At 22.3% G+C, this 14,166-nt stretch overlaps 1 protein-coding gene and 1 long non-coding RNA gene across 2 annotated transcripts; one reads left to right on the top strand and one right to left on the bottom strand.

Annotated features, from left to right (window-relative positions):
- Nucleotides 1-5,120: 5,120 nt before the first annotated feature.
- Nucleotides 5,121-6,001, bottom strand: LOC137836199 (pollen-specific leucine-rich repeat extensin-like protein 3). Its single transcript, XM_068645048.1, has 2 exons — nucleotides 5,916-6,001; nucleotides 5,121-5,629 (listed from the first exon to the last, which is right to left on the bottom strand). The coding sequence occupies exons 1-2, from the start codon at nucleotides 5,995-5,997 to the stop codon at nucleotides 5,205-5,207; spliced, it is 507 nt and encodes a 168-aa protein (XP_068501149.1). The 5' UTR covers nucleotides 5,998-6,001; the 3' UTR covers nucleotides 5,121-5,204.
- Nucleotides 6,002-10,974: 4,973 nt separating this feature from the next.
- Nucleotides 10,975-11,964, top strand: LOC137836198 (uncharacterized). The gene is made up of 2 exons (XR_011085205.1): nucleotides 10,975-11,051; nucleotides 11,692-11,964. It is a non-coding gene; the product is annotated as an uncharacterized lncRNA (long non-coding RNA).
- Nucleotides 11,965-14,166: the final 2,202 nt, after the last annotated feature.

Below are 14,166 nucleotides of genomic sequence, written 5' to 3'. Positions count from 1 at the left end.
AACTAACAATATTTTAATTTAATTAAGATTTGTTTTCCTCAAATAACACTATTTACACTTTTATTTCTCCATCTAACACTCTTTTGTTTTTATTTCATTATCTATTAACTGACATTTTTCCTATAATACTATTTCCACTCATGCATTAAATGTATTTTTATTATGATAACTATGACTTTTTATTTAACTCTTAACTCTTATCCCTTTTATTATTGAGAAAATCATTCAAAAAGAAATATTTTTTATCGATAAAAAATAATTAGTTAGTATATTAACTAAATTAGATAGTATTTTTTACATTAAGTATATAAATTAGTTTCCATTATTAATAAAAAAAATTTAAATCAATTTTTAAATTGATATCTAATTAACTAACAATATTTTAATTTAATTAAGATTTGTTTTCTTCAAATAACACTATTTACACTTTTATTTCTCCATCTAACACTTTTTTTGTTTTTATTTCATTATCTAGTAACTGACCTTTTTCCTATAATACTATTTTCACTCATGCATTAAATGTATTTTTATTATGATAACTATGACTTTTTATTTAACTCTTAACTCGTATCCCTTTTATTATTGAGAAAATCATTAAAAAAGAAATATTTTTTATCGATAAAAAATAATTAGTTAGTATATTAACTAAATTAGATAGTATTTTTTACATTAAGTATATAAATTAGTTTGCATTATTAATAAAAAAATTTAAATCAATTTTTAAATTGATATCTAATTAACTAACAATATTTTAATTTAATTAAGATTTGTTTTCTTCAAATAACACTATTTACACTTTTATTTCTCCATCTAACACTCTTTTGGTTTTATTTCATTATCTAGTAACTGACCTATTTCCAATAATACTATTTTCACTCATGCATTAAATGTATTTTTATTATGATAACTATGACTTTTTATTTAACTCTTAACTCGTATCCCTTTTATTATTGAGAAAATCATTCAAAAAGAAATATTTTTTATCGATAAAAAATAATTAGTTAGTATATTAACTAAATTAGATAGTATTTTTTACATTAAGTATATAAATTAGTTTCCATTATTAATAAAAAAAATTAAATTAATTTTTAAATTGATATCTAATTAACTAACAATATTTTAATTTAATTAAGATTTGTTTTCTTCAAATAACACTATTTACACTTTTATTTCTCCATATAACACTTTTTTTTTGTTTTTATTTCATTATCTAGTAACTGACCTTTTTCCTATAATACTATTTCCACTCATGCATTAAATGTATTTTTATTATGATAACTATGACTTTTTATTTAACTCTTAACTCATATCCCTTGTATTATTGAGAAAATCATTCAAAAAGAAATATTTTTTATTGATAAAAAATAATTAGTTAGTATATTAAATAAATTAGATAGTATTTTTTTACATTAAGTATATAAATTAGTTTCCATTATTAATAAAAAAATTTAAATCAATTTTTAAATTGATATCTAATTAACTAACAATATTTTAATTTAATTAAGATTTGTTTTCTTCAAATAACACTATTTACACTTTTATTTATCCATCTAACACTTTTTTTGTTTTTATTTCATTATCTAGTAACTGATCTTTTTCCTATAATACTATTTCCACTCATGCATTAAATGTATTTTTATTATGATAACTATGACTTTTTATTTAACTCTTAACTCGTATCCCTTTTATTATTGAGAAAATCATTCAAAAAGAAATATTTTTTATCGATAAAAAATAATTAGTTAGTATATTAACTAAATTAGATAATATTTTTTACATTAAGTATATAAATTAGTTTCCATTATTAATAAAAAAATTTAAATCAATTTTTAAATTGATATCTAATTAACTAACAATATTTTAATTTAATTAAGATTTGTTTTCCTCAAATAACACTATTTACACTTTTATTTCCCCCATCTAACACTCTTTTGTTTTTATTTCATTATCTAGCACCTGACCTTTTTCCTATAATACTATTTTCACTTTTAAATATTTATAAAGTTATAGTGAATTTAAATATTAATAAAATTGAAATAGAAGAAAAATTGAAAATTATAAATTAAATATATAAATATTTATGAAGAAATATCAATACAAAGAGAATGAAATAGAAAATTTTATAAATATTTTGATGTAAGTAAATATTATAAGTAAAATAAATGTAAACCCTAAACTCTAAATCCTAAGTCTCATGCTAAATTCTAAATCCTAAGAAATTATAAAAAATATTATATAATCATATTTGTTATTATAATTTATGAGATATTTATATATAACTCATTATTTACCTAATCTTTCAATTTAAATATAATTTTTTTCTTAATTTTTATTTTAAAATTATAATGTATACATTTATTTATTTTATTAAACCTAATAATAAATTTATTCACTTAATTTTTTTTATTAATACATACTATTAATGAATAACTTAATTTTATTTATAATTTTTTAAACCATTCAGTTAATAATTTTTTTATAAAATTTTCAAACAATTTTATTTAATTTTTACTGTTACTTATTTTGATACTTTTTAACAAACAAAAAAATACCAACATTATAATTTATTAAAAAAAATTCATCCAAAATTTACTATTAAAATATATTTAAAAATGCATTATAATTTATTCTCCACAATTCAAATTTACTATAAAAATATAAAAAAAAAGAAAAATAATGTTACAATTTGTATTTTGAAAAGCATAATAATATTTTATCCTTTGATTGATGTTGATGCCATATAAAATTTATTTATATAAATTTCTTGTATATAAAATTATTAAGAGAGTCTCATACGAATTTTTACATACGGATTAAATTCCGTATGTAAAGTGAATAGGATTCAAAATCAGGTTCCTTTAGTAACCAAGGAAAATTTAACCACTACACTAAGCAAATTCTTTAGTATTATTATGATTTTTATTATACTTATTATTATTAATAATATTAACAATATTAACAATATTAAAAGTATTAACAATATTAATATTAATAATATGAATATAATATTAATAATAAAATAAATAATATTAATAATATGAATATAATTTATTTTATTATTATTATTTTTAATTATATTAATATGTATAAATTATATTAATGATAATAAGTATAATAAAAATGATAATATGACGAAAGAATTTGTATGGTCTAGTGATTAATGTTTCCTTGGTCACTGAAAGAACTTTGAATTGATTTTTGGATGCCTTGTAGTTTCCTTTCAATATTAATTGGGGGCTTGGGTTCGAGTCCTATCCAGTGCACATAACTTCCAACATTAATAAATAATATAAATAGGCATAAATAATAATTAGTAATAATGGAATTTTTCTTGTGGTGAATAAAACGACAATACCAATAATCAATCAGGAACATAATATTATATTTAAATATCACTTAAAGACATAAGAGTTTGAACAAATAACTCTGAATCCCAAAAGATATAATTAGTCTTAAGTATCTGTATTTTAATATGAAATACTGAAATATGACACTAATCAAATATGATGTATTTTTTTTATTAATTATACATTAAATATAAATATAACTTTCTTATACTCTTAACGTATCTTTATTTCATATTTTACACTCTAATTAATATTTTATTTAATTGTTGAGAGAAATATACATAAAAATATTTTCTTAATTTTTAATTACCATGAAAATTATATTTTCTTAATTATAAAATAGATATATTATTTTCAACAAAAAAAATATTTATCATTACTTCCCTCATTTAATCTAAATATTATATTAACTAAAATTAAATAAAAATTAAGAATATTAAAATTTTAAAATACAATAAATTAATATTTTTTTATAAAAAATTGAATATACAATTATTATATATTTAAAAATATCATAAAAATGATTTCACTACTGAATTATAAATTCTCTTATAAAATATAAACAAATAAATTCGAGAAGAAGCCAATTTTCTACTATATTTTTTGCTTGAGTACAAATATTAGACCATATCTTCACTTTAGCAAAAATAATTTTGATTAAGCGAGTGACTCAAATGATACATCCGCTTAAGAGATTATGATTTTGCTGAGCAAGAACATCAAATGATACACTCGATTGAGCGAGTCATACGACACCTTCGCATAAGAAATTGTAATTTCGCTGAGTGAGAGCATAAGATAATACATTCACTTGAGTGACTCAAAATATATCTCCTCTAAGGCGATTTTGATTTGGTTGAGTGAAATCATCATATTATGGATGCCTCAAATGATACCTTAGTTTCAGCGATGCTGATTTGGTTGAGTGAAATCATCATATCATACACTAACTTGGGCGCCTCAAATGATACCTTAGTTTAAGCGATTTTGATTTGGTTGAGTGAAATAATCATATCATACACTAATTTGGGCGCGTCAAATGACAACTTAACTTAAGCAATTTTGATTTTGCTGAGCGAGAGTATCAAATGATACACTTACTTCAAAGAATCAAACAATAACTCCATTTCAGTGTTTGTGACTTCTTAAGTGAGAGCATTAGATGATACACTCACTTAAGTGACACACATGATACCTTCAGTTAAGAAAATCTAATTTCACTAAGTTAGAACATCAAATGATACACTCACTACAGGTACTTAGATGGTATCTTTGTCTGAATGAAAAATGATTGCACTTGAGTGGAAAAATCAAACGATACGCTCATGCAGCTTAAATGATACACTCTTGTGATGCTTTAGTGATGAACGGTCAAATATAGAGAGGATATTTAAGTGAGGAAGATAACGAATTATACTCTTTAAGAGTTGTTTTATTCAAGTGGTGTATGATAGCTTAAGAGAGGAAGTCTTCCTCAAATTTAGAGGAACTTAAGGGCTTTTATATAAATTAAATTGTGTGTACCATTTTTTTCCAAATAATTAAACAAACATTCATCATAAATTAAAATTAATTTATAAATAAGTTGGAAGTAAAAACTTAAAGTTTTTAAGAAAATTATATTTTATTGGAAGTTAACTTAATTAAATTAAATTTATATAAATCCAATCTTATTATTTCTTTTCTTCAAAAGTTCTTGGTTGAAGCTTATCTCTATCATTCATTCTAATATAAGAAACATGATAAGCTATGATATAATATAGGGACACTCAGTGAGACAAGAAAGGATTATATTTTATTAAGAACTAAGAATATATGAAGAAGAAGTGATGAACTGCATCCGAAAAAGAAGATGACTCAGTAGTAGGGTGGTGGTGGTGGTGTTGTGACTTTGGGTGGTGGTGGTGTTGCTTTGGGTGGTGGTGGTGGTGTTGTGGCTTTGGGTGGTGGTGTTGTTGCTTTGGGTGGTGGTGGTGTTGTTGCTTTGGGTGGTGGTGGTGGTGTTTTGGGTGGTGATGGTGGTGGAGTTTGTTGGGGTGGTGGTGGTGAGCGGTGAGGGTGGCGTGGGTGGTGTGGTGGTTGGGCATGGTGGTGTGGTGGTTGAGCATGGTGGTGTGGTTCCTGTGATTGAAGAGTTGGATCTGGACACTGGCAAAACTGATTCATGCACACTGCTGAACAACCACACTTTGGATTATGACATCCTTCTTGGCACTCTTTATCGTTATTACATGGTAATCGATGAATTGGTCCATTTGCTTCTGTCTTCACCATGCACAAATCTGCATCACAATCATATGACAACTCAAATTTTCATTAAAGATTTTAAAAATAGTTCATCGTACAAAATAAAATAAACAAACACACTTCTCCACCTTACACCATAAAAAAAAAAAATCACCAATGAAAGGCAATAGTTAATTGACTGCATACATACATGAAATATTAACAACTATGTCAAAGATTTTGTAATTTAAGAGAAAATAACTTATCTGAATTGAGAATATATATATATATATATATATATATATAAATATAAATAGAGAGAGAAATGAGCATATTTCTAACCTAAAGTGATGATGAAAAGGGCTAACAAGAATGTCACATTGACAATGGAATATCTTGAAGAACCCATCTTATTCTTCTTCATACATTGTGTTATTCAACCACAAGTATTCATATATATATATACCCAAATGGTGGAAGAAGTTTAACCAAAAGTCAACTAAATAATATTAAATTCCTTAATTAATAATTGTGATGCTTAAATGTATTTTTATATTCATTGTGAATTAAACATAAGTATGAATATAATGTTTGTTTATTAATTATACATTAAATATTTAATATGACTTTCTTATACTCTTAATAAATCTTTATTATTGACATTATATCATTTCATGTTTCACACCTTAATTAGTATTTTATTTAATTATTGAGAGAAATACATATATAAAATATTTTTTTATTTTTATAACTTAGAATTTTAAATAAGATCACAGTGAGTCTTACACTCTAGTATCTTCTTCAAACAACTCAACTATAATTCAATAGAATAAAGTTTAAGTAACTTCAAATAACTCATTATTCTATTTTTAATTTTTATTTCTTGACTATAGTTCTTATCTTTGACCACAGAATTATGTTTTATTCATAAGCAACCGTTCCTTAGAACAACTTTAACTTTTTTTTTAAATAACTTACAATGAAAATTTGTTTAAAGAAGCTGTTACTTTCATGTTATTCATACTCTTGCTAACATTTCCCATAAAAGTTTCAAGAACAATAAAAAAAAAATATTTACTAAAAAAAATACACAAGTTTCTAAAAACTCTATAGAATTACTTGAATCTACATATTAGAAACTTATGTACTCAACTTTCAATGTAGGATGTTATTAATAGTGGGAGCTCCTTAAAAGTTCCAACAAATTTCTATTTTCAATAGATATAGTTATTATATATTTTTTATCTGTTATAGGAATGTCTATTAGTTTGGAGATATTTTTTATTTTTTATTTGAGAGACATGTCTCTAGTGTTTATTTTTTACACAGGATGAACCATCTTATAAATGTTTCATTTTATTTATTCATTCTTTGTCAACAAAAAAAATATAGGATGACAAATGAATATGCTTTTACAAGTACTATTTGAATCTTTTTCAATTTTAATGAGGAATTTATGTATTGATGTATTCAATTTTTTAAATTAGGTATAAGAACGAGAATATGTATCTACATATCCACCACATCTATGTCTCAATACTCGTCCCGTTTTTATTTTAAATTACTAAAATATTCTTAATTTATTAGATAACCTAAAACACTTATATTAAATTTTCTAGGGATGGCAATGCAGGGCAGGCCATGCAGGCCGATCCACTGACCCCCTTAGACCCGTCCCGCATAATCGCAGCCCGCACGGGCCAATAACAGGGCGGGGCGCGTTGGCCTTCATAAATATAAAAGTAAAATTTTATTATGCAAAAAAATATATATATATATATACATCACTCACCCATTATTGTAATATGGTCTTTATTTTATTTAAAAAAAATTAATGTACTAAAAAATGAATGATTTATTTTAATCATCTAATGGACTTAATATTAAGAGTGAAGGGAATTTAGTTTTAAGTTAAAGTCTTATATTTAAAATTTGTTAATAAAAAATAATATAAAGAAAAGATTTCAATAAGATAGTTAAAAAAATTAGTCATCTTCATTAAAATATTTTGTAGCAAAACTTTGATAAGATATTCTTATACATATACATACATATGTAAGAAAAATAGATGAAAAACAAAACTTTAATTATTTTTAATCAAGCCTTTTAACAACCCTCATACTTGAATTCATTTTTTTTTATCTTAATTGAATTAATTGAAACAGGGATACAATTTTAATTTTTAGCAGCATAAATATGTTTTTTTTATAATTAATGAAAGTTTAATTTTTGAAAAAGAATATTTTTTTTGTGGACTGGCCTGTGGGTTACCTCTTATGCCGGGTCAGTGAAATGAGCCTGCACTTCTTGCGCGGGACGCAGACCAACCTGACCTGCTTTCTGCAGGCCAATTATTATTTAATATTTTTGTTCAATATTTATATTTATATAATTTCTTTCTTTATATTTGACAATGAAAAAAAAATGTTATATATATATATATATAAATGGTGGAACCAGTTTCGAAAAAAGTTAAAAATTAAATATATTTTTCTTAATTAATAATTGTGTTAACTCATGCTGTATTTTTATTTGCATTAAACATAAGTGTGATATCATGTATTTTTATTAATTATTCATTAAATATAAACATGATTTTCTTAACGTATCTTTATTATTGAAATTATAACATTTCATATTTCACACTCTAATTAATATTTTATTTAATTTTTGAAAGAAATATATATAGAAATGTTATTTTATTTTATTTTTATAACTTAGAATTTCAAATAAGATTATAGGTCTTATATTTATTATTATGTTAACATACTCTAGTAGAGATAAAAGACTTAAATTTTAAATTTAGAAACCTGCCTATGATTTCTGCATTTGAGATATTCATGGGTTATTTTTATGAAATCTTAATATATTTTTTATTCATTTTATTGCACCATATCAATTTTAAGATTTTTTTCAATTTTTACTCTTATGTAATAATCTTATAGAACCTACATTCATTTTTTTATTTATTTAATTACCAATATGAAATATTATTTTATTCTTATAACTCAAGATTTTATTTAAAATTTAGACACTGCTTGCTTCTAAGTGCGAAAAAATTTAGAGAAAAGAAATACAAAGAAAATATAGAAATCAAGGATTGAAAAACTGAAAAATTATGTAAAACAAAAAGAGTTTGACGACTTAAATTTTAAATACAATAATGAAAAGATTTGTATAATGAACTATGACTATTATATAATCGATGTTTTTTAATAATAAATAAGTAAACTAAAGTAAAGAATATTAAATATATTAATTATATTTTTAAAAATTAATTTTTATTTTAAATTAATTTTTAAATATATATAATTTTTTTTATTATATTATATCAATAAAATTATTTATTATTTTTTCATTTATTTTTACTTCTTAAAATATTTATGTCATATACATTATTAATAAAAATTTATAAAATAATTTATAATTTGGTATCTATATTAACTATCGTAATTAAAATTTTGATAGTTAATAGATAGATATTAATTTAAAAATTATTTTAAAATTTTTTATTAATAATAAAAATTATTTTTATATCAATAATTTTTTTAATTTTTAAAATAATATTTAATTTAGTTAATATATTGAATAATTATTTTTTTATTTTTAAATTTAAAATGATTTTCAGTGGTTACTTTAATAGCATATAATGAAAGCAAACATTGAAAATTGTAAAATGTGGGTCTTCACATTTCCAATAAAAGTTTCAAGAGTTACAAACATTATTTAATGTGAATACATGAGTTTCTCAAAAACTTGAACATGGTTCTTCACATAAATTCTCAAAAACAGCACCAAGGAGTTATTGCGAAATTTATAAATATTTTTTCATATTTTAATCAAGTATTTTAAAAACTAAATTATTTTATTAGTACTATAAAATATAAAAACTAAATTATTTTATTACAACTTTCAATATAAGAAAATCATGAAATAGAAACCAATCTTAGAAAAAAAATAATTAATTGTTAGAGTGACTAAATTAGAGATATTTTAGAAATTTTAAAAAAATTGAATTCTAAATTAGTTTTTATTATTTAAGTAGTTTGTAAATTGGTATCTAATTAGTTATCAAAGTTTTAATTAATCAATTATTTAGATTCTAAATTTGATAGTAAAAAACATTAGTAACTAATTAGATACTAATTTAAAAACGATTTAATATAAATTAATTTTGAAATCAAAAGTTAAAATTTTTTAATTTCTAAATTAATTTCTAATTCAGTCATTATAACAACTAATTTCATGATTTTTCAGCATAAAAATAATTTATATATAGTATGCATCATAATATATATTTTTTATTCTGAAACAAAATAATGTTGAGAACTTGGAAGTTTCAACTTATCAACGTCTTTTTTATACATAATTTTCATTTTTAATCAATTTAAATGTTTAATATTAATTATTTTAGTTATTTTATTATATATTTTATTAATTCAGATTAATTGTAATAAAAACATTATTACAGTTGCAAATATTTATTTAATAACCGTAAATAAATATCGTTGAATACACAAAAGTTTTTAATGTATCAATTATTTTATTCATATATATATACATCAATGAGAAAAAAAAAACGCACTTCTCATTTTGAACGTATTTAATGATAAAGAGATTTGTTTAACAAATAAAACAACTTTTGTTTGAATTTTTTTATATTGTATGAAGGAGAAAAAAATATTTCAAATATTAATAAGTAAGATTAATTATAGAATCCGCAAAATTAAATTAAATAGTGGTACAATGAAGCAAATATTTATATTCTAATGTTTAAATATATATTATTAAAAAAATTATTAAATAGAAACTAAAAAATATGACTAAATTAAATATTAATTTATAAACTAAAAAAATTATTTATATTTATAATTTATAAATTTAAAATTATTGAATTATTATCTAAAATAATATTTAATTTTTTATTACAGTGATTAATTATTTTTTATTTTAAATTAATTTTTATTTAATAATTTTTTTGTTTAAATGTTTTATTTATATATAGAAAAAATCTGAGATTTTCGTTTCCAATATATTTCTTGTATCTACAAGACAGGAATATGAAAATTCAAGAGATCAAGTTAAATATTCTTATTTTATTTTTTAGTATTATCAGAATAAGAAGGTGTAGTAAATGTTCTAATAAAAATATAAAATTTTAAATATTTAATTAAAAAATAAAATTTAAATTTAACTCAATCTTATAAAATTTATAAAATAAAATGTTTGAATCGACATATATTATAAAAAAATATTTTTATTTTTGTCAAATGTAATCTTGAACATATTTTTTTATATTATTTATAGAAATGAGCTTTTAGAATTTATTTTTCAGATATTTTTTAATAAAAAATTCACCATATTTTTTCATATATAAACAGATATGTGAGCAACATTTTCCACAAGAAAAGATGGAGGCTTTGAAGAATCCTGTTATCAAATTCGCAGTTTTATTGGCTTTCTTGGTCATTTCATCAGGTCAGATCACACAAATCATGCTTCTCATCTTCAACCTTCACTTATTGCATTTGTCATTCATAACTAACACCAATTTAGCTTCAAAATTTTTATTTACATCTTAAAACAATACATTTATAAATACTTTTCTTAATATATTGCTTCATTTTTATAAGCAAATTTTTTTTTTCCCCCAAATTTTATATCTCCAAAAAATTTGTAGTAGAAAAATTATTGAGATGAATCTATATTATAAAATTATAATATACATCGCAACGAATCAATGATTAGTCTTTGTTATCTGATTTTCCTTTTCTTATTTTAGATTCTTTGTGTTTGTGGTTTGTTGGCAGAATTATGTGAGTATTTTGTGTTGGAAGGTGTTGTGTTGTATAATTGTTTTAGTCTTTGTATATGAATAGAATTATTCTTAAAGTAGTTCTTATGTATATATTGTTTTTTGTCGATAAAAAAACGATTAGACAACATAAAATATTTTAATATTTTATTGATGTTAAAGATTTGTTAATCATGTTAGATAAAAAGCAGACAAGGATACGTTTTGATAATTTTTTTTATTACAAGTCTAAAATTTAAAATAAAAACGAAAATGAATTTTGTGTGAATAGTTAAAGTTTGTAACCCAATTTATGGATTGCAGATGTTTTGATGAAGTCAGAAGCAAGAGGACCTATTGAACATTGGCACTGTACGAACGATTCACAGTGCCAATTTTCTTGTAAAGGGTGTGGTTGCAAATGCGTCAACACATGGTGTCAGTGTCCAAGTCCAACCGTCGCTGATAATGTTGTTGTTCAAGCACCACCAAATATATAATTTATCAGTAACTTTCTACAGATAATAACAAAAGGGTTGCATCCCTTTTACTCTATCTAATATCTCCTTAATTTTAATAAATCTTGTTTTCAGTCTATATTTTTCTTATTATGATATTTCTATCATTCTAAATACTAATTCATATTATATTCATTATTCGGTAAATAATATTACTAAATTTTGAATTTTGAACCGTTCATTTAATAAATAGTGGAAAGATATACGCAAATATTAAAAAAAACGCATGTCCGTTTTTTATTATATTATAACGAATTAAATTTAATATTTATATTAGTTTCTAAATCAATTAGTTCAAATAAATGTGATATTTTCATTTCTTTTTAATTTGATGTATGTAATTTAATCTATATCTATATATAAAGGGATTTTTTCATTATAACTGTTTTCTGTGTACATAATTTTTTTTTATTCTACCCTTATTTAATATATATCATTTTATTAGTATAATGAAGTATTTTTTCATTTCATATGAATTATTTAAAAAATAAAATTATTTTTAAATTCAATGTTATTGAACAATTTTTATACGCAACTCTCCATACTTTTTTCCTTAATTTCTTATTTTAAGGCAACAAAAGAAAGAAAAAGAGAGCATACTCTCATTTTTCCACACAAAATCTCAAATCTCAAATAAAATAACATTAATTTTCAATTACTCTCTTCACTCCATTTCAAGTAACTACCAGTGGAAAAAGAGAAAACACTTGAAGAAGAGAAACTCAAATAAAAAAAGAAAAAGTATTATTTAATCAATTCACCATTTTTCTTTTACATATTATTTTTTATTTTTGATTTATGTAAAATTATTTTTATATATATATTAAATTTTTATTATCGTAAAAATTGAGGAAAAAAGATACGAGCCACAAAATAAGAAATAGGTATTCGGAAAACATTTATCAGAACTGAAACACATAATTTTCTATTAATAGAAATTGATTCCACCCTTGTCAATGGTCACGTGAATGCATTTATAACATTCTTATATTATATTTAATAGATGTAAATTCAATAATACAATTATAATAAATGCATTCATAAATAGTGAACAAAAAGCAATAACTTCTCATTAGTCTGGTAACGTATGCATACATTTGTTTTTGTATTTTTATTTTTCATTTTTAAAAAAATATATGAAAACAAATGTAATGTTGTTGAATGAATGTATGTGTTAGAATAAGATTATAATTGTTGAAAAATTGGTATACTGTTCTAAAAGATTAAGAAAATGATAACAAATTTTGAGTGTAATTGGTGTTATGTTATGAGACAATTATTTCTCATATTGAGAAGTGACAAGAAATTAGACCATACAAAATTATTAATAAAGTAACAATGTGGTTGTTCATGTTGTGAAAGCTATATGTTTAATGTTTTTAAAAATTACTGGATTATACAACAAATAATATTACTTAAATATTAAAATAATGCTTAAATAATGTATAAGCATTCAACAAATATATTAAATTAATTTTGTATTTTTTAAATATGATTGTTCATGCTATGAAAGACTCTTTAAGTGAGAAAGATATGAATTAATTTTATTAATTTTTTCTTCTTTAAAATTAGTGTAAATGTTGCTTATGTAAAGAAGTGTTTCTTTGTTTTTAGAAAACAAAGTAACTAAGTAAAATATTATAACTACAAGAAAAAACATAAATAGAAACCAATTTTTAGAGACTAAAATAATTAGTTGCAATAGTAAATAAATTAGAGACAATTTTAGAAACTAAACAAAAAAAATTGGTTTCTACATTAGTTTCTATTATTGTTAAATAGTTTCTAAATTTGTATCTAATTAACAACCAAACTTTTAACTACCAATTATTTAGTTTCTAAAATTTGGTCTCTAAAACCTTGGTTGCTAATTAGATACCAATTTAGAAACTGTACCTGTATGGATATTGGGGACTGAGTAATGTTGATCCACGTCGATACAAGGTGTCTTCTTCACTCTTGGTTGTCCTATTCTTCAAGTCTTCTTTTTCTTCGCGTGCTTCGGTCGGCCGGCGGGGGTACCTGCGATTGCACTCCGACGCTCAAGTCAGCGATGGTGCTCAAGTGTGAATTCTCTGATAGTATGGAAAACGTACCTTTTCCCCCTTTTCAGAAGTCCCTTTAGTAGGTTGACCTGGGCCTTGGCCATGTGGGCCAATCAGTTGATGGTTAGAGACATGCTTAGTGGTCTTTGGGTCGTGCCTGGTGGTTTCCTGAAAACCAGGGGAGTGGTCTAGAGAACGTGTTTTTACTTCGTCAATGGTTGTCATAACTGCTCTTT

Source organism: Phaseolus vulgaris, chromosome 5 (genome assembly GCF_000499845.2).
Source record: "Phaseolus vulgaris cultivar G19833 chromosome 5, P. vulgaris v2.0, whole genome shotgun sequence".
Classification (NCBI taxonomy): Eukaryota; Viridiplantae; Streptophyta; class Magnoliopsida; order Fabales; family Fabaceae; genus Phaseolus; species Phaseolus vulgaris.
This window is presented reverse-complemented; position numbering and strand designations above follow the sequence as displayed.

Coding starts and splice junctions, on each gene's coding strand:
- LOC137836199 (XM_068645048.1), bottom strand. CDS start 5,997: ATGAAGAAGAATAAGATGGGTTCTTCAAGATATTCCATTGTCAATGTG. Junction 5,630..5,915: donor CCTTTTCATCATCACTTTAG/GTTAGAAATATG, acceptor ATTGTGATGCAG/ATTTGTGCATGGTGAAGACA.